Here is a 21195-nt window from a genome sequence, read left to right on the forward strand (position 1 = left end):
GGTATACAGTAGTGCACTAAGGTAGTTGAAGTTGCTGTTCTTCGTTTTGTGCCATTTTATTGGAAACACCCCCTCTCCCCCGTGAAAAGCAAGGGCTTATTGTATTGAAATTTTTTCCACATTTTTATAAGATTGTAATTTCTTCTTATCTGCTACTTTTGTGTAGGGTGAATGGAGGTACATACAGTGGAGTTGCAATAATTTGCAAAATACAAATTCTCATTCTTCTGGTCAAATAGTAGCTGTAAATATTTAATGGCCAATTGTTCTTTTCTATTTCTGGTTCTTGAGAATTAATACTTTAGCTTTAAATCATATTTGATTTTGCAGATAAACAATATATGGTTCCTGTTGGTGGCTAATCAGCTGGGAATAGACAGTGTGGACATGTATACAACTGTCTCAAAACTGTACACTTGGAACAGTACCCAACAGAGAGTAAGTTAATATCTTTAACATTTTGCTACAAACAAAATTGATGAAACTTATAGAAGTGTTTTGTGTAAATGTATTTATAAAACGTGTATCTGTCTTCCAGTTTATTCCAAAAGGAGAGTATGTTGCTGATCATGTAACTTCAGGGATGTTTTTGAAGACATATCAACCGGTTGAGGAGAATTTATTCACATTAACACAACTGAAGGCAGCGAAATATCCACTCTTTGAAGAAAATCTTGAGTATACGAAGAAAGTATTGGTAAGTGGAAACTGTTAAATTTTGGAAGGTGAAGCCATAAACTAAACTATCTTTTGATGTCCTTGTACACAGCATCTCTCCTTCAGTACTTGTGAGCAGAAGACTCGAGACTTTGAGCATACAGAGATGTGGAGTTGCTATTGAAAATGAGAAAATTGAAGTTGCAACATGCTCTTGGCTTTTCATTGATTGGCTATGAAATATTTATGCTCGGAGAATACATGTAGAGATATAAAAGTTTTGTGGTAGTGTAGATGGTCTCTTTACAGGCCTGATCATTTATTGAATTGTTTGGAGCTTTGGAAAATGCAGTTGAATGAATCTTTTTAAATTTCTCTCCACCTCCCAGTACAGTATAAACTTGTATACTGAGGAAGTCCTTGGTTGAATTTACTTACTTTATGCCATTGTGAATCGGTCTCCTTGGTGTCTGGATTGTCACTGCATAAATATGTACCATATTTGAACTATGGGAAATCAACAATTATTCCTGGATGTGAAAATATTTCCCTGTAGCAAATTTTCTATACATGTACATTGTACAGTACTGAATATTTATTTATTTTTTCTAAAATAGTATGGCAATACAATTTTGTGTTTTTGCAGGTGTAGCTGATATGCAGGTACAGTAAATTGTAATGTGATTCTACTACTGTATACTGTACAGGGTATCCTCATTATTTGTACAGTGGCTTTATGCATACTGTACTGTCACATGCAGGATAGCAGCTTTTACCACCAAAGATGTGTTCATATGCCATACTCGGTTCAGAGTATCATCCTCGTATCTGAGGGTTGGTGACCACAATCCTGGACACTTAACGTTCCCGAGCAGTTTTTACCGTCCTCCGAGTGTTTAATGGACACAGTCCGTTAAACCTGGGTGTTTATTGCACTGTTTACATACTATCTTATATAATGACCATATCAAATACTGTAGTGTTTTATATACAATATTGAGCAACATTAAAAGTCGCTTCTTTCTTATCCTTGTCTTCGATGATTCGTGGAAGACCGTAAAATACTGTACAGCCACTCCTCGATCGACTTACAACCACCCGGACATACGACCGCCTCAGTCGTACCAAAATTTTGTCTAATTACGTATTTTCGAGTCCCGACATAGTGATTGTGCTGTGTACTGACAAATTTTTCCTTTGTAATTCACTTTAAAATGGCTGGCAAGCTTAAAAGTGAGAGTTTTGTGGTGATGAGAAGAAAGACGCCCATTTTAGATTTTCTATGTATAATTTAAGCATTTTCGAATTCCGACCTGGATTTGGGTCCCTAACCCTGTTGTAAGTTGAGGAGCAGCTGTAATAGATTTTAATACTGTACAGTACTAATTTGATATACAGAGGGTCCCGGGTTATGAACGAGTTCCATTCCTGACGACTTCAGTCGGAAATGTATGCAAGTCTAAACACATCCTATGTGCACTATATCATAGCCCAAGTCCTTTTATACATCTTGAATCACTTAATTTAAGAGAAGAAAAAATTTAATAACAAAGTACAGTAAAGGAAGGTAAAAATGTAAGTTTAATACTTACATTGAACCCTTAAATGGCTGATCTTCCACCCATATCACTCAATCATTCCACTTTGTTTTATCACAGTTGAGTGCATTGGTGTAGATCCTTTTACATTTTCAATAATTTTTATTTATTTTTTTAAATTCTGTTCGTTGACAAACCGAAGCCCAACTCTTTACCAATGACCGAGTGTTTTTCCTTTTTCAGAACCTTTTATTACATAGTTTTACTTCCATTGTAATTGTTGTCCTGGTCTTGGATGCACTACTATCACTTGCATGAGATTTGTATTTGGGAGCTATGATGAAGGCAGAGAAATAGATAAGGAAAAAACCCAACAGTTTGTACTTGATCACACAGGTTACCGAGGTGAGGGTACTGACGCTCCCTCAAGGCTGGGTGATGCATTACTCGCCGCTATGCCACACAAAGTAGTTCTCTTACGTTAATACAGTACTGCGGACCGTTATTAGCAAGCAGACAACATACCCACTGCTGCTGCTATCTGTTGAGGGCAGGGAACACTAGGTTTTCATCAGCTGATCAACTCCCATAATTATTGATTATACTTCTTAAGAACTTATTTTATGATACTCTATACTGATCACTTTTAATTATCACTGTATAGGACAAATTTAATGATTAGAATGCATTTTATTTATTGCTGTACAATGTTTACCGTACATTAATTTATGTGGGAATTTTTTTTATTTATACAATTGTTACAAGTTTTGACTTTTATGAACAGAACCCATATGAATAGTGAGGACCCACTGTACAGTATAACTCAAGAAATACTATGTGAAAAAGTGTAGTTGGTTAGACTAAATCGATCCAGTGTTTGTTGCCATTAGATAACACCTCTGTTGCTTTTCAGGTGTTCCGGAACAATGAGATGGACAGTTTTGTTGAGTTTGAGTCCTTGGATACTGTAGGAGTTGTTGATCAAGCTACCTTTACTGTGGGTGACAGCCTGTACCTGCTTCTGCTGTCAGAGGTGAAAGAAAAGCTGGATGTCTATGAATATTTTCCTCTGGAAGTAAGTACAGTATTTGTTTGGCCTCACTGTTAAATAATATATCATATGAAATATTGTGGTGTGACATGTGTAGAAATGCAAAGTAGATAAGTAATTTGGAAAACTTTTGCCGTTAAGTGCTAAATGTGGGTAGAAGCTGGTGACATGTATACAGCGGCCCATTCTTTCAGAGCCTTGTTGTTCTTCACTATATAAATGGAATTCAAATTGTGTATAAACACTATAAATAGCTATAGTTTGGTAAAGTTTGACCAATTCAATATGTTGCAGATTAACTGGTGACCCCGATGTTTATTTAATAAAATCGAGATACAGCACATTAGTGTTTATACATTATTTGGGCTTGCTTTGTGTGTGTTAGTCAATGCCCAGATCCCCCCCCCCTCCAAGGTTTTTACCGATTTCACAAGATAGAAATAAGACGCTTGTAGGAGTATAACATATGAGGTAGCTAGGCAGACCCTGACAAGGCTTTACAGTGACGCCTCGGTTAACGAACTGCTTTCCAGAAGGATCTTCAATTCGGTTAACGAACAAAAATTCTGTTAACGAATTTCTTACGAACCGACCTCAGCATGTTTTTGCTTGCACTGACCGGGCAACCAGCTTTAGTATCAGTCCGCCAATACATTAATCGGTTCTAGGGCTTAAATTCCTTCCTATTTTAGTAAATATCAAGAAGTTTATACTATTCAATAATTTTAAAAGTTTAATATTAAATTTTTTAAGTCATTTTAACAATTATTGAACATAATTGAAGGTAAAGTGACTAGTTTAATGCGCGGCATCCAGCCTCTTATCACAGCAAACAGGCGTTAGTCTCTCTCTGTTTTCACTGGAGGTAACATCTTGCTTGAGACTCTCTTCAACTAAACGCTTTTTTCTGTGTTTCCAAGGAAATTATTGGTCATTATTGAAATATATTTTACATATTGACTATATAATGCAGTGCAGTGTTGATTTAAAGAAAATAATCTTGAAATACACCAAGAGAACTAAAATTTTATGGGTGAAATGGTGCCATGGGGGTGACTTCTCTTCCACCCCAATGCCTTCTCTTCTTCCTTCTCCTCCACCCCCATTCTAATTCCCATCATCATCATCATCATCCAGGAGCCTTCTACATACACACCTCAAAGTATGTGAACTTTTCTACCATTTTTGTTGAATTTAGGAAATTTTCTGTGAGCTGGAACCAATTACCCAAAAACCCATTGAAACAATGGTTTCGGTTAACGAACGACCTTCTGGAACGGATTGAGTTCGTTAACCGAGGAGTCACTGTACATAAATTGCTAAGCTGTGTTTACAAAGGACCTAATCACCCAGCGTACTAGCAGTTTGGGTAGTTATTCTCTCCTTTGACTTTCATTGTTAGCACAGGAGGAAAACAAGAGTGCAGTACTGTACAGGTAGAAAACCTACGGTGTTTGGTTGGTCTTGTAATAATTTTTTATTGTGGTAGAGTTTAGTATAAAACTACTGTAGTTGGGTATTGGATAAAAAGTGGCTTCTTTTCATGTGAGGATACACTGAAGGATTTTGTATTAGATGATTATTGAGGCTGTACTGTACTAGAAAAAAATTACAACTCGGTGGAATTACTTATTCAATCTTTTTTCTCTATAGGGCTTCAAACTGTGTCAGAAAGTGCCGATTGAGAAACCCTATGCAGTAGAGGTCATGAAGTTACCAAGTGCAACCTTCGTTATCATTTCCAGCAGGTCACCACCAGGATTTTGGAAGCTAAAAGTTAAAACCAAGGGTGTGGATTCAAGTTTATTACTACAGTGATCTCTAATGTATTTACCAACTGTTAAGTTTATTACTCTCAAATGAGTCTGTTATGTTTTAGAGCTTTTATGAATATATAATTAAATTTTATACATGAACCAGCACAGTGTTTAAATGGTAGTTAGTTTCCAAGTACAGAGAAAGGTATTAACCATAGTCCATTCTTAATTCTTTTGCTATGTATTTGAGGATGAATGAAATACAATGCACATCAACAAGTACGGTATATATGTAAATTGAATTAAAAAGTCTGCAATAAAGTGCATTTATTGACACATGGTAAAATTGGGTCACATTGTACAGAGAAGACTCAAGTAAAATTAGTTAAATACTGCCACCACCATTTTGGAGCCATTTTCTCGCTTATGAAAGTTGGTCTTAATTACCTGATTGCAGCACTTCATACTGTGTGGTCTCTTGCAGCCTGTCAACAGGTTCTTATATCTGCCATCATTTGTTACCTCTCCCCCTTGTCATTCTTGAACTTAATCCTGGCACCCCTCAGTTGGTCTCTTCAAATGCACAAACCATCTTCTTCCTTCCACTAAATTTCACCAATACTCTCATTACCAAGCTGCTCTAAACGGTGTCCTATCTTTCAGTATCACATTACATGTACTGTACACACGGTAAAAAAAAGTACTGCACGGATTATGTGCGAAACAATGACAACATGGATGAGGGATAGTGGAATATGCATACCAACCCTCCTGGCACATGAGGTGATGTATGGATCATTACAGAAGTCGACAGAACACCCCCCCTACTTTTTTTTTTTTACACTGTACATTTGCAGTATACTGTACAATACTCGGCTCACTCGAGCCCATGTGTGTTGTCCTCTTTAACTGGCCATAAATCATTGCACTTCTCAGGCCAGTTGTGTACTTTTCTTTGACATGAAGAGAACTTCCTTTTGCCATTAGTAGAGGCATTAAATCCCTAAACTTCCTCCAGCCACTTCTGAGCCTTGCAACTGAGTTAACTTGAGCACTACCTCAACACTTATGTCACCCCAGGAAACTGAACTTATTGACACAGTCTAGGGCAGGGGTGTCAAACTCATTTGTCAAGGCGGGCCAGCTTTAATAAAAGTACACAGTATGCGGGCCAAGTACGTAACATAATTATGAGCACTTGGCAATCACCTTTTAGGCGAGTAGTATGACAATATAAAGGGGGGGGGTGTCTGAGCAACCTTCTAGTGAGACCTGCCAGCTTGGTTGCTAGATTCACCTTCTTGCAATGACCCGAGAAGTTCAGTTCTTTGTCGACATACACATCCAGGTCCTTTTCACATTAGGTCTCTTATCAGAGTGGTCTCTTCATCCTGTTGGGACATGTGATATGCCTCCTTACTGCTGGTGAGCCTAAACTGGTGGCTCTTGTAAGTGGGTCGTTAGGATGTCTGGCCAGTCCATCCTTTGTGGTGGTCTTCGTGGGTGGGATGCTTCCCCAATCTGGAGTGCTGTATCCCTGTTTGGTCCCTGAGATGTGCTGGAGGCTGTTGGTTGAAGGTGTCCAAAGAAGGCCCACCAGACTGGTGCCTGTACTACGACACCTCGGTTATCCAGAGAGATTAGAGTGCCTGCAACTGCCTAGCTTATACTACAGACAGGAAAGGGGTGACCTAATTGAAGATAATAAACATCTCAAAGAGCACTAGTCAGTCAAGTGTACATACCTGGAGCTGGCGGACGTCTGCCCCACAAGGGGTCACAGCTCAAGGTTGAAGAAGCGGCAAGTTCAGAAAACTGTGAGGGCAAACTTTTTTGTTGTGGGTCGTGAACTCTTGGAACAATTTGGCAGTGTGTGTTGTGACGGCACCAAGTGTGGGCTCTTTGAAGATCAGACATGACCAACAGTGGAGCAGGTTCAGATATATTCAGGAGCCAATGCATGCCCAACCCAGTGCAGTACTTGCCAACAACATGTAACTTTTACTTTTATCCTCTTCACCACTGATCGGCTCATTAGCCGCTTAGGCGGTCTGTCACGTCCCTGTTGGCAAGTACTGGGCATGCACTGGCTCCAAAATGTATCTGAACCTGCTCCACTGTTGGTCAAGTCTGCTCTTGAAGGAGCTCACTCAGCACCATCACTACACATACTACTGACAGACTGTTCCATAAGTTCACAACTCTCTCTCCGAAAAAGTTACCCCTCACCGTTTTCTGAACTGCCAGCTCCAGGTAAGGGCACTCAAGAGTAGTGCCCCTTGAGATGCTTGTACACCTCAATTAGATCTCCCCTACACCCAAGGTCAGCCCTCCGATGGAGACTTTCTAATGACTGCTCCACCCTACAAACAGAGTTGGTAGCAATCTCAAAGGCCCTACAACACGCTGCAACACAACAAGTCCATCATAATTCACACGGACTCGAAATCGGCCATGCCAACACAGCCAACCAAGAGACAACGTCCACATCATAACCTCGATTCTCGCACATCTACAGGAATTCCAAAGACAAAACCGCCCAGTCGTCTTACACTGGATTCCCAGTCATGTAGGGATTGGAGGAAACGACGTGGCAGACGAAGCAGCCAAGGCAGCCACACGTTCTAGTAGCGTACACATTCAAGTTCCAGCAAGCGTGCAACAGATCAAGAATCACCTCAGAAAGACTAACAAGCTCCACATCAAAAAGAGCTTCCTTCACGCATTCAACGCTGGTTCCCAATCAGCCAAATGGTACCTGGCGGCTACAAAAGGGGAACCACCTTTCGCGGACAAGAAAACTCCAAGACAAACCCAAGTCAGCCTTCATCGACTACGACTAGGGTACAAGTGCTCCTGGCAGACGATTGGAAATGAAGTCATGGAATGCACCTACTGTCAGGAGCCAGCAGCCAACCCACTTGAACACTATCTCCTCGACTGCGAAGTCACACAAAGTCTCCGAAACAGAACTCAAATCTCCCAAGAAACACACACAACACCAGCGGCCACTCTAACCCGAAAGGCCCAAACAGACCACATTCACCACCTTCTCCGGGTCATCACACGATACCCACCACCCAGATAGCTTAGAAAGTATCCTCTCCCAGCAAGTGCGGACCCCAGTTCGGGGGGCGTCCACTGATCGGGGGTCCGCTCACACTTGCAACCTGCAGTATCCTTCCAATCTGCAGGTGGGACCACCTCCAATCCCAATCCTGTCTGGCTGCTCCAGGAGCTCCAGCCGGAACCACCAAATGGGCCGCCTACAGGCAAAGGCCCGTGTCGGACTACGGTCCGACAATCTCAACAACAATAGCAGCCAGGGAGAACATTCTACACTCGGCTACTGGACCAGCAATATCTCTCACAGCTCCTCACCACCCAGCTTCCTCAGAAACCTCCTCACCCTACAGGACCTCTGAGCAAGTTTCTCCTCACCTAGTCACTCCTAAGCACTGCGCTGTACAACAATATATATACAGAAAGCGCATTGTGAGTTTCTATTCTACCTCATTCCTGAGTGTGAGATATCTACATGTACGTCAGTTTGTGTGGCCATACAAAGAGAATTGACAACTGGCCATACAGTACTCTACAGTATCTTCCCTACTGGTGGTCATTGAGAGAGGTGAGTAGTCAATAGCAGTGTTAATAACGAGTAGTTTTATTACCAAGTTAACTGAATTAAATGGTTACTAGACAAATAAATTGAACTTCTTAAAGCTAGTAGTGTAATGATAGGTGAAATGGTGGATAAGAATAAATAAAATAAGTTCAAATTGTTTTTATATTTTACTTTTACTTTTATCCTCTTCGCCACTGATTGGCTCGCTAGCCGCCCGGGCGATCGGTCACACACTGTTGGCAAGTACTGGGCATGCACCAGCTCCTGAATGTACCTGAACCTGCTCCAGTGTTGGTCAAGTCTTGTCTTGAAAGAGCTCACACTCGGTGCCGTCACAACACTCTCTGGTAGATTGTTCCAAGAGTTTACAACCCTAACTCCGAAAAAGTTTGCCCTCACGGTTTTCTGGACTTGCGGCTTCTTCAATCTTGAGCTGTGACCCTTGTGGGGCGAGCGTCCGCCAGCTCCAGGTAAGGACACTCAACTGAGTAGTGCCCCCTGAGATGCTTATAAACCTCAACTAGGTCTCCCCTTGCCCGTCTGTAGTATAAGCTAGGCAAGTTCAGGCGCTCCAATCTCTCAGGGTAGCTGAGGTGCCGAAGTGCAGGCACCAGTTTGGTGGCCCTCCTTTGAACATTTTCAACCAACTGACAGTCCCCAGTATATCTCGGGGACCAGATGGGGTGACAGTACTCCAGATGGGGAAGCACTTCACTCTTTACGAGGGACGGATGTGGCAGCCTGTCATTATATTTCCTTTATATTTTCTTTTATTTATCTGTTTATTATTTTAAAAATTCTCGTTTTTCGCTTTATAATTCTTAATTTATTACTTTATAGTTTGTATATGTCTTTCTTAATACGAATAATTAAAACTTTTATATTAGATGCGGCAGTCACAGTCAGGGAGTTTGAGTGTAATTAAATGTATATATCTGAACAAATTAAAGGTGTAATATTCAGTATCAGGCTGATTCTTTCCATTAAAATTAAAGTTTTTATATTCATAATTATATATAAACTGGATATCATAATACTTTAAATCATAAAATATGGTTTCATTAGTAAAAACATTTATATATCCACCATCTGTTCAAGGGATTAAAGTTCTAAAATAATAATATATATATAATGTATCCATCATTTAGGTAATATTTAATGAAACTATATATAGATAAAATCAGTCCTAAATTATTTAAATACTATATAGTATGTGTAATATAGGTTTTATTAAGAAATATAACTTGTATGAGCTGTCTGTATCCCCCGAGGGAAGAGTCACTGATCTCTACTGACTATATCTTGACTCTATTATATCTTATATTTATTACACACATACAGCTATATTGTGTAAGTATAACTAGTAATATAACCTTTTATCCCCCACGGTTGGTTCAGGGCTAATGACCAACACTCAGACACAGTATGGACATGGGACTGAATATTTTGTGGTTATTATCAGTATTTATATGACAAATCTATCTTGTATGTATAATTATATTGTATGTCATCTGACCTAACAAAACCTAACCTAACCTAACCTAACCTAACCTAACCTAACCTAACCTAGTCTAACCTAACCTAGTCTAACCTAACCTAACCTAACCTAACCTAGTCTAACCTAACCTAGTCTAACCTAACCTAACCTAACCTAACCTAACCTAGTCTAACCTAACCTAATTTAAGAAGGAGAAAGCATTTGCCCAAGAAACAGTTGTCACCATTGTTAGGGTTGTTTGTTAGCAAGAGTGTTAACAGGTCAACTATAAACGTGGTATTGTTGTGTGGGATGACTGTAGTGTGAGACTAACAAAGGCTAGACAAACCACTATGAAAGTTGCATTTTCTTCCATGTTGTTTTAATATTGGAGAGGCAATAAATATGTTTCCTCACATAGAATTTTTGCTGAAAGTTGCTCTGTCTCATGAGTTAGCTATCTAGACTAATACAGTACAGTACCTTTTTCTTCCCCTTAAATGAAAAAATCTCTCTATTAGCTGGAATCTTCAATCCCAGAACTCTCAATTACTTGGGGGAAAAATTGAGCATTAAGAGAAATTCCAGGAAAAACTCTCTCCATTCCGAGTATTCAAATGAATTTCCGAAAGGTTGCATCATACACTAACATGTGTCGAGCGTGTAAATGGGTACACTCAGGGTGTTCATGAGCTACGATTGGCCACTACTACTGACAAGTGACTACGTGGTATGCCTATGGTGTACCTCCAACTCGGCCCATCTTAATTAACCAACTCGGTCCACACATTACTAACTCGGCCAACCTTGCACTCTTCAAACAAGTAGCTGACTAGAGGTTCAGGAATGAGTTTGAGATATGTTTTTTGTCTCTTTTGGTTCTCTGAAATACGAAGAGTGAACACCGAGGGTTGAGTCGGTATGAAGGACGAATTTTGAGTTTATGTTAGTAGAACTTGATCAATGATCCATGATTTACATTCATAACTTGTGCTTCTCCAGGTGATTTCGAATAAGGTTTGAAATTATTGCTTCCAGTAATTTGCCTACAATTGATGTTAAACTGATTGGACGGTAGTTAGAGGATAGTGATCTATCTCTCTTCTTGAAAATCGTTATTACATTTGCTATCCTCCAGGATTCTGGTACTACACCTGTTTTTAAGGACATGTTAAACAACTTTGCTAAGGGCACACTAAGCTCTTCCTTACATTCCTTTAATGCTCTGGCAAATATCTCATCGGGACCAGGTGACTTATTAGGCTTTAGTTTGTCTATTTGCTTACTAACATCATTACGAGTCACTGCTATCTCACTTAATCTATTTTCTTTACTATCTCTGTATAGAGTCGGAGCCTCAGGTATCATGTTTAAATTTTCGGTGGTGAAAACTGTTGAAAAATATACGCTCAGATTATTGCTCATTTCTCCGTCGTTATCAGTTAGCACGCCGGTATCTGACTGTATTGGTCCAATCTTTTCTCGTGTTTTAGTTTGATACATTTGATAGAATCCCTTGGGGTTTGACTTTGCCTTCCTTACTACCTTCAGTTCATTATTCCTCTTTGCTTTTCTTATCTCGGTCTTAACCCTACCGGCCAATACCTTATAATAATCTCGGAGGTAAACTTCACCACGATTTATTCTCCTACCTATAGCCTTCCTTTGGCCAATAATATTCTTTAAATAATTATTTATCCATTTAGGGTCATTGTTGTTTGATCAGAGTTTTCTGTATGGTATGTTCTGCCTTTGTGCATTAAGTAACTCATTATTTAAATTGTTGTGGAACTCATAACCTCAGATCGCGTGATCAGGTCATCCTGAAATTTCTCGCTGAAACATTCAACAGTACTGTACCCAGAAAAATTCCGGGGATGTGTAATTTTTCCGAGGACGAGAAAACTGGTTTCAATACCCGGAAATTTCTCATGTCCGGCACCGCTCTCCACCAATTATTCTGCTGGCTAACTGGAGATTACTGTAAAAACACTCCATGCCAGTCTGTGCAATGATCCTATATTTGTGCTTGAACTGTTGGCAAATGACTGAATGTTCCCAGGATCCATTTCATATGAACTGAAATACAGTATTAACATTTTAATCTATCTCACCTACTTAACCAAATGTAAGTTTTTGTATGTATGTAAGGATTCTGGAAGTGTTCTTAAGTGTCACCAGACTAATGTTACACTCCTTCCTTAACTTACAGTGTGCTTTACTTTAACTACTCTTATCTTAACCAGGCCTTTGGGACCCATTTTCACTTTCATATGTTTTAATTTTTTCAGGGATAACTCATCATGTTGTTTCCTGCATCAGGAGGGGCCAGGTTTGGTCTCAGGTCAACAAAGTGCATAAGATTTGCCAAACATGGTTGCACAAATAGGCCATTCTTCCACATTGTTGTTATGGAGGTAAGAAATAGAAATTACTGGTCTTAAATTTATATTAATAACACTTTTTCTGTGGGTCGTCACTGTCAGTGGTGTTGTTCAGAACTACACCTCCATGATGATGAACACCACCTAACACGTGTAGAATAAAGCCAAACTATTCCTCATCACTTCGCTTTTTCCTGCTTGTGTACCACTACCACCACCCCTGCCAGCTACACCACCACCCCTGCCAGCTACACCACCACCCCTGCCAGCTACACCACCACCCCTGCCAGCTACACCACACCTCTGCCAGCTACACCACCACCCCTGCCAGCTACACCACACCTCTGCCACTTGCTAAGTTTTTCAGGACATATTTGACAGGAGGTGCTGTGTGTTTACCCTGACTCTTATGATGGGAACTCTTCTGGCTGACCCACACAGGCATGGGAAAAGGCTGTACAATGTTAATGATGATGATTCTGGTACGTTTCAGATTCTCAGGTTTCTTGTTTCAGAAACTATGCCTTCTAGGACAGTATTTACATACTCCTCCTTGATAGAAGGTAGTGTTGGTCCTTAACTATTAAGCCTTAGTCTTGGGACAGGATGCATTAGCTAGTAGGTGACTTACCCTATGGTACTGGGCATTTAGAACTGAGGTCTAGTTAATATAGAGAAATCTGACTGTGGGAAATATTTAGGGGTAATGATAAATAAGATCTTAAACAAAGTAAATGATGTGTATTTACTGGAAGGAAGGCTTACAAAGTACTTGGGTTCATACAAAGGAATATTAAGTTACAAGACTAGCAAGGTCATCCTAAAACTATACTGTATCTTGCACTTGTGAGACCTCACTTGGATTATGCAGTTCAGTTCTGGTCACTGTACTACGGAATGGATATCAAATCCCTAGAAAGCATACAGAAGAGGATGACAAGACTAATCCCGGGCATTAGGAACCTTCAGAACAGAGACAGGTTAAAGCATCTTAATCTGCACTCCCTTGAGAGACGTAGAGTGAGGGGCGATATGATAGAGGTGTATAAATGGAAGTCGGGGTTAAACAAAGGTGATATAACAAAAGTACTCAAACTATCCAACCAGGAACGAACTCATAGCAATGTTTTAAATTAGACAAATTTAGATTTAGGTGCGAGATAGGTAAACATTGGTTTGGAAATAGAGTACAGTAGTGGACGAGTGAAACAAGTTACCAAACATCATCATTAACTCAAAAATGCTGGATAGCTTCAAGCATAAGTTGGATGAATATATGAGCAATAGGGGTTGGGTGTAAATGGGACTGTCCAGTATGGGCTAATAGGCCCGCTGCAGTTTCCTCCATACTTATGTTGTTATGTCTGTTAAATGGAGTCTCTTACACAGAGGTCTGTTAAATAAAGGTCTCATTGTACAGTACTCACCTTGCATGGTACCGGTAACTTCGACTTGTACAGTCTGGTACAGTACAGAACTGACCAGAATTTTCTTTTTTACGGGGATTAGCCCACCCGAGTACAGGTCACTGACCCACATCAGGGCCGGGGGGAAATATAATAATAATAATAACAATAATAATAATATTTATTAATAATTAATAAAAATAGATACAAATTATAACCCAAAAATAATAATAATAACCGTAAATAAATACACAAACAAAAAAATAAATCAAGAGTGAGAAACGATATACATTATGTATGTTGTGTTGTCCAAGTAAGAGAAACAATTGAGACCCGGCAATTGTGTGTAAATGAGGCAGAAAGTCAGATCATCAACCTGGACTTGGTCACATATAGCAGCAGGGTCTACCACTAGACAACACATGCTTCCAATATCTTCCCAGGCGGCAGTACCTCCCTGTTTGGTAGCTGCCTACTACAGTAGTAAGAGTAAGAGATGGTAGAAAACACCGCTGAGAGAGGTAGCTGGCATGAGGATACCTAGAATATTGTGTTGTCTGTACAGTACTGTAGTGTGTATAAAAGCTACATTTAAATATACAGATATTTGTATACAAACTGTGTGACTTGAAACACAGATATGGGTGTAATGCAGAAGCTTCATCATAAGCTTCCCTTTATTATATTAATTGATTCTTTTCAGAAAACTTGGATCATTTAGTATGAGAAATAATTTTTTTTACAGAAAGTCGGACTTGTATAGTAATGCAGATTGTCTTTACAGAAAAGAAAGCCCAGACAGGGTCATGTGATTGAACAGTTAGGGACTTATGACCCTCTTGCTAATGCTTTCGGGGAGAAATTGTGCTCGATCAACTTGGAGCGAACGTCTCATTGGATTGGTCAAGGTGCTCTCATCTCTAACAGTTGTGCTGTTCTCCTGGGTAAGAAGTGTAAAATAATGTAATTTGTAATTACTGTACTGTAATAGTTTTATATATATATATTTTTTTAATCATCATCAATGTTATTTGGCTATTTTCCACATTTGTGTAGTTAGTTGTGGTTACCTGCAAACCCAAGGTACTGGGCCAGAAAGAATGAACAAATTAAATTATCCCTTGAACACCTTTACTCTTTTTCTCCTTTGTTTTTCTTCTATACTGTACAGTACTTGGTTGTAAGGGTGCTGCAGGGGCTAAATAAATATAGGGGTCATGTTGCCTGTAGTCCACCTTACTGTGAGTGCACCTCCTCCTCCTCCTCTATTAATAAAGGCTTTGTCGACAATTGGCTGTATCCAGACTCTCCCTAACAATCACATGTTTGTTTAGAATTGTACAAAACTTGACCCAACAAGAGTAGCAGAGCAGTACCGGTACACAAAATTATGTTAACACCCCAAACCTTATGCAAAGAACAATATTCTAAGAAATAAAACCTGACATTTTACCCGAAAGAAATTTTTTTGAATATTGAAGTAATTGTTGTTTTCCAAGGTTCGTGTCGTTATTTGTTATTCTTCTGTACGGTACTCGGAGTTTTTATCGAGGCGAGTATCATGGCTCACACATCATGCCAGTATCGACCACGTTTGGCTGACAAATGTGTGACTGTCTGGGCTCCTTACAACTGGCCTGGTCAGGATTACAGGATGGCCAATTAAAAGCCAAGACTAGAGGAAGGAGATGGGGGGTGTTAGAAATTTCCATATTGAACAGATTATAGCTTTCCAACCTTCTTCTTTTGATCCTTTACTCTCTTTCTCCTCATTTAACTTTGCTTTTACATCCCTCTACTCTTCCCTTATATCATCACTTCCCACGTGTAAAATAACTCACACCGGCCTTGTCTCTTTTATTTCCAGGTCTCTCGGGATTGTTACCTCTCCACCCGACGTCCTATATGCTTGCCTGGCGTAATAGAAAAGCAGCCGAAGAGAAATCACAGAAAGAGGAAACATCTTAAGTTCTAATTATGTTTGAATTACAGTACAGCACATGTATATACAGTATATATATATATATAATGATAAATAAAAATAATTTGTTTTGTTTTACACCGTGCTAATCTTCTGTATCCAAGGCCATATTTGCTTCCCTTGCATAACAAAATGAGTGGAGATATTTGTTCTTTTACCATTGAAAGGCACAATCTTTTAAATGACTTGGATTTCTTTATAGTGAAATTTGAACATTATTGTCGAGAAGGATTTGCTGCAGATGTACTGAGGAAATATAAACGAGTCTTTTGTATAATAAGAAAATGATCGATGAATAGAGTTCAAATCAAAATTAAGACAACGAGGACGAGTTGGCAAAAATATGACATAAACCCGATTAGAACCGGAAGTCTGAATGTTGGTACGACGAGAGGAAGACCGGGTGAGATTGTGGAGACATTTAGCCATAGAAAGATTGATGTCTGCTGTGTACAAGAAACCAGATGGGTAAAGCTGGTTCATCAAGACTGATCACTGGTAAGAGTGACAGATACAAAATCTGTTAGAAGGGCAATGAATCTGGAACAGGTGGAGAAGGTGCTAGAGGTGAAAAGGATAAGTGCAAGAATTCTAAAGTTGGTAGTAAGGAAGAATGTGATGATTGTTATTTCTACGTTCACTCCGCAGGTTGGGCTAAGTGTGGAAGAGACGGAAAAGTTCTGGGATGAGTTAATGAGTGTACAGGTGGACCTTGAGTTATGAACACCTGTACTTGATTCCATTGTATTATTTAAATTGAGCACCAAGTAGACCGAGCAAGGGAAATTTCCATTCTTTCCCACCTGTGTGCTATACTGTAGTCATGTGCTTATTTATTAACTTGTAATTTTGGTAGATTACCGGCACATAATATTTTTTATTTACTTATTTTATACATATACAGTCAATAGCAAAAGTTTGTCCCAACCCACCAGTATGATATAAGGCAAGTGATCTGGTAATGCTGTATGGGGAAGAGTTGACAGATAGACTTTAATTGGCTAGTTATTTAAAATTTATGATCGTAGATTGCCTAAGAATACCATATATTTCTTGTATATAACTTGACCCCTAGGCTTCAGGTCACGTCCTGTGACGTGCGTCTGTAGAGCTTCGGGTCGTGTCACGTGATATTCTGATTTTCCGTGAGCTTGTTTGAATTAAAAGAGTGGGTCTGGCTAGATTATTTTGCCAGTAGGTGTTTATCTTTCACTCACATATGAGAGCCTCTCAGTCTCTTCTCGGCTTTTGTGAGGTAGGAATCTCACCCTTGGTCTTGACTCATGTCACCATACGCTTCTACCCCCCCCCCCCAAGTACACGCATAGTACTGTGATCAGTTACTGAAGCAGTAATAATGATTGTTAATAGGAGGTCTTTGGGTTATGTATATCTGACTTACAAACATCCGTCCCTTAAAGTTGAACTTTATATTTACTTTTTTTTCGGGGATTAGCCCGCCCGGGCATATTAGGCAACACATTATGCTTCCAATATCTTCCCAGGTGGTAGTACCTTCCCAAGTGGGAAGAAATCGCCTATCTGAGAATAGTTTTAAGGCGGCGGCTCACTGGGCACTTTCCTCTCAATATGTTGCCTGTTTTGCTGGCCTGACGGCCCAGCAAGCAGCAGGATTTCGGCGTTGAATATTCAAGTAAAAATTTAAACAAATCAGGAAACAATAACAATTTAAAATATAACACATAAACGGTGACATGTTTCTATTTATTGGTCACTTTAAAACTTTTTTAGTGTTATTAAATCATTATTCAGGGTCTTCTTTGACCAGCCGGCCGCCGCCACTTTTAAACAATCTTCACGATGCACCCACTTGTCTCTTTAGGTTTTGCAGATGCCTCACTTGCTTCAGCAATTGAAGAACTATTGTACAATCCTGCAAGGCTTCAACTGTAGTAACGGCAACCTCGTCTAGACGCTTTGTTCTTGTTTTCGTTGCGTTGAGCAGAGGCACCAACAAAACATCCCAGTGTGGTGCAAGCGTCTCTTTGTTTTGCTGGCCGGACAGTGTTTGCCAAACATGTTTGGAGGAAAAATGCCCAGAGTGCTGCTGCCTTTAGACTAAGCTATACAGTACAGTATTGTGTAAAACTGTAGGTATATACGGTCTTACTCCATTTTAATTTATGACAAAATATAGGCTGAAATATCTGGCTAAACAAACATTTATCCAAGTAAATATTAGTTAATTATTTATTAGAAATACAGCATTGTGGAATGAGGGGTAAAATTCCATAGACTGTGAAGTTTGGGCTGGCTGCCACTACTAAAACTGAAAGATTGTAGCAGTCAAATTTGAGGTCTGGATCTGGCCCTGTAAATGAATATTGTATGATCTTTATTTCTGTAGTAGATACAGCATATATATTTATGGAGATATGACCTCTTATAATATCGATGACAATGTTTTTTCCTATGTGAGCAGGGCTATGAAGATGATGGAAAATGTGGGGTTAAAACACACTCAAAAATCACCCAAAATACCATAAGCAGCCATCTCTCCCACATAAATAAAGGTCATATTCATTTATAACAGGAAAAATAAATAGGAAAAAACATATTTTAGTTATCAATTTTCCCGTTATGGCATAAAATGAATCTTTAACGGGTAATACTGTGATGCTGACTCCCAGTAACCAACTTTACAAAACTTGTATTAGAGAAAACTTGTTTCTTACCTCAAGAATATGCAAAACCACTTAAACCAGGTGTACAAATTCCAACTTTCATTTACCAAAATTTTGTCCGTGTTTTTGTTGAGTTTACAGTAAATACGTTCCCATCATAGACAGACTTAGTAAGATAGTTGGATACCCCAACCTGTACGTCTGCAGTATCTATACATACAGTCAACCCCCGATAACTCGGAATTTCATCTAACTCTGCATGGTTATGGTCTTGGAATGTATTTAGTATAACTCAGAAAATGACGATATAAAAAATAATCTGGGAAAATCTCGACACATCTGGCCACCTGCATCACCTACCATGCCTCTGTGTCACCTACTATGATGCTTCATTCTTCACCTGCAGTGCTGGTAAGTGTTACTTTTTTATATTTAGTAATTACCTGTATATGTACAGTACAATGAAAGACAAAAGTCGTGTTGTGAAATTTGGTGACAACATGTATCGAAGGGCTAAACTATTGGTGCGCTCTGCCTTGTGGTAGGGGGCTCTCATAATGTTTCACGAGTTGTATTTAATCTTCGGACAAAACCGCGACACGACTTTTGTCTTTGATTGTACACATATATGGGTCGATAATTTTTTATTGCTATATTTTTATAGGAGGGGGAAGTGCCTCTATAAGTCGGAATTTGGGATAACTCGGCAAGGCCAGAGCCCCATGTGTGCCGAGTTATCGAGGGTTTATACATAGTAAGCCGACTGTAAACTTGTATGATGATATTAATGAATAAATATGTACCTCGCTGCTCATTTTAGTACCTTCAAGTGCTATAGATACAGTATTTACATTTACATTACGTATAGACAAATACTTTACCGAATTGTGCATTTAAATCCTGTGTTACATACTAAACGATTTGACTGCAAGCTCAAATTTCACGCCCTTGACATTAGTTTGGTTTCCCCTCGATGGTTAGTTCACATCAATTGCTGAGGGCTGTAGAGCAATGATTACCTATAATTGTCAACAATACTGTACACTGTACCATCTTGGGTGAATAACTGAATGTTATTGGCTGGAATATAAAAAATGCAGAACCTTAGGATCAGTGTTATGGACTTATTTACAGATTATGAATTGGAGAAATTGAACATAACTTTGTAAGATAACTAAGCATCATAGTACCTTAGTAATATAGCCCTATGATATTTTTTATGAGAGACTGGTATGCCACAATGCCCATCACTCACCTTACATGTACAGAGTGAGGAACGTTACCAATAAGTTGTAACATTTATCATGCACAGTTTTAAACAAGAAATCTCAGAAGTTACACTGAATTAAGAATACAATACATTACAAATATAGTGTTTGGAATTCAACTTATTAACTGCTAGTTTTCTTCTTTCCAGACCAAATTGATTACCTGCTGAGCTTATATTCTCAGTTCTATCAGAGCTCCAATGACACCAGCTGGAAGACAACGGCGATACTACGACGCAAAGAAGAAGGAAGATGAAGAGTTTGGGAAGAAGAATGCCGAGACAAGTCGAGGCCAACGTGGAGCATATAAGGAGCAGTGCTGTACTGGCAAAAGTAAAACATCTCACAGCAAACAGGGTGAGAGGCTACAGAGAATGGCACCCTGGTCCCTCAACATCTCAAGTTAGTGAAGCATATAAAGGTTGCCAAGAACTATACGTAGTTCATTTTTTATTGATATCCAAAATAAGCACCGCCCCTCATTCTAGTTTTGGCTTGTGATTGGTGCCTACGATGAGCGATGCAGCTCCTGAGAGGTTAATGTTTAGCCTAGCAAGTCTCTCTGCTGCTTAACTATTTGTGGACTAAGCCAACAGTAATAGAAGTACTGCACTGTATATATGTAGTCTACAGTAAATGCAGAGTAGGTAAAATGTCATAATGGGTTTAAGCAAAAGGTATCACTTGGCAGCTCGATGGACTTAGTGAATTCTTACTTTGTTTGTTTGTTATAAGTCTTTAGAATTTTTACACCAGTTTTGTTTCAAGAAGGTTGTAACAGATGTCTATTAATCACAAACAAATATACTGTACAGTAATACAGTAATATCTCTGTTAGCTGGAATCCTTCATACCCAGAACTCTCCAATAATCAGAATTGAATTTTTTCGGAAAATCGTTCCCAAAGCCAGAAAATTCCGGCTTTGGGAACGATTTTCCGATGGGCACAGTTTCCGTAAAGTTCAGAGAATATGTAATGCACAATCTCCAGAAATTCTGGGGGGATTGTTTTCCTGGAAGAGCTCTGCACCAATTGTTCCAGCTAATGGAGATATCACTGTAATCATATTCATAAAACACCTGTAGCAGCCTGACAAGAAAAACTAATAGATGACTATGTCACTTACTACTCTTCATTCAGGAATTTCACTAAGTGAGCAAATCTTTTCATTTGACTTCCAGGTGTGGGGGGTCCAGATATAAACTTGTTGGTTTGTACAGTACTCCACAGATTGCATTTATTAAGGCTCCTAGGGATTCTTTGGTGTGATCAGCAATAGGCTGGTAATAATGGACGTTCATCTCCCAGTTTCGGTGGGTTTTTTCCCTTATGAATTACTGTAACTTGAAAGAGAGTTGTTGTTTTTTCATGTTCTTTTGGGAAGAAACTCTGACTGACAAGA

At 39.3% G+C, this 21195-nt stretch overlaps 2 protein-coding genes across 2 annotated transcripts in view; both read left to right on the forward strand.

The window, feature by feature from the left end:
• The window catches only part of LOC121860162, a 50853-nt gene extending 45585 nt beyond the window's left edge, over positions 1–5268 (forward strand). The window contains exons 37-40 of the mRNA XM_042357219.1: positions 331–438; positions 539–697; positions 3109–3270; positions 4900–5268. Of these exons, the coding sequence (XP_042213153.1) occupies positions 331–438; positions 539–697; positions 3109–3270; positions 4900–5064 (594 nt within the window). The 3' untranslated portion in view covers positions 5065–5268. The remainder of the gene's footprint in view (positions 1–330; positions 439–538; positions 698–3108; positions 3271–4899) is intronic.
• A 4622-nt stretch (positions 5269–9890) lies between these two features.
• On the forward strand, positions 9891–15957 carry LOC121860139 (probable 28S ribosomal protein S16, mitochondrial). Its single transcript, XM_042357188.1, has 4 exons — positions 9891–9981; positions 12400–12525; positions 14683–14842; positions 15766–15957. The coding sequence occupies exons 2-4, from the start codon at positions 12412–12414 to the stop codon at positions 15864–15866; spliced, it is 375 nt and encodes a 124-aa protein (XP_042213122.1). The 5' UTR covers positions 9891–9981; positions 12400–12411; the 3' UTR covers positions 15867–15957.
• Positions 15958–21195: the final 5238 nt, after the last annotated feature.

Source organism: Homarus americanus, unplaced genomic scaffold (assembly GCF_018991925.1).
Source record: "Homarus americanus isolate GMGI-L3 unplaced genomic scaffold, GMGI_Hamer_2.0 scaffold5831, whole genome shotgun sequence".
NCBI classification, from domain to species: Eukaryota; Metazoa; Arthropoda; class Malacostraca; order Decapoda; family Nephropidae; genus Homarus; species Homarus americanus.

Bases quoted from the DNA above. Each gene is read 5' to 3' on its own strand.
- LOC121860139 (XM_042357188.1), top strand. From the start codon at position 12,412: ATGTTGTTTCCTGCATCAGGAGGGGCCAGGTTTGGTCTCAGGTCAACA. The intron at 12,526-14,682 runs GTAAGAAATAGA...TTGTCTTTACAG, and splicing joins TCCACATTGTTGTTATGGAG to AAAAGAAAGCCCAGACAGGG. The intron at 14,843-15,765 runs GTAAGAAGTGTA...TTTTATTTCCAG, and splicing joins CAGTTGTGCTGTTCTCCTGG to GTCTCTCGGGATTGTTACCT.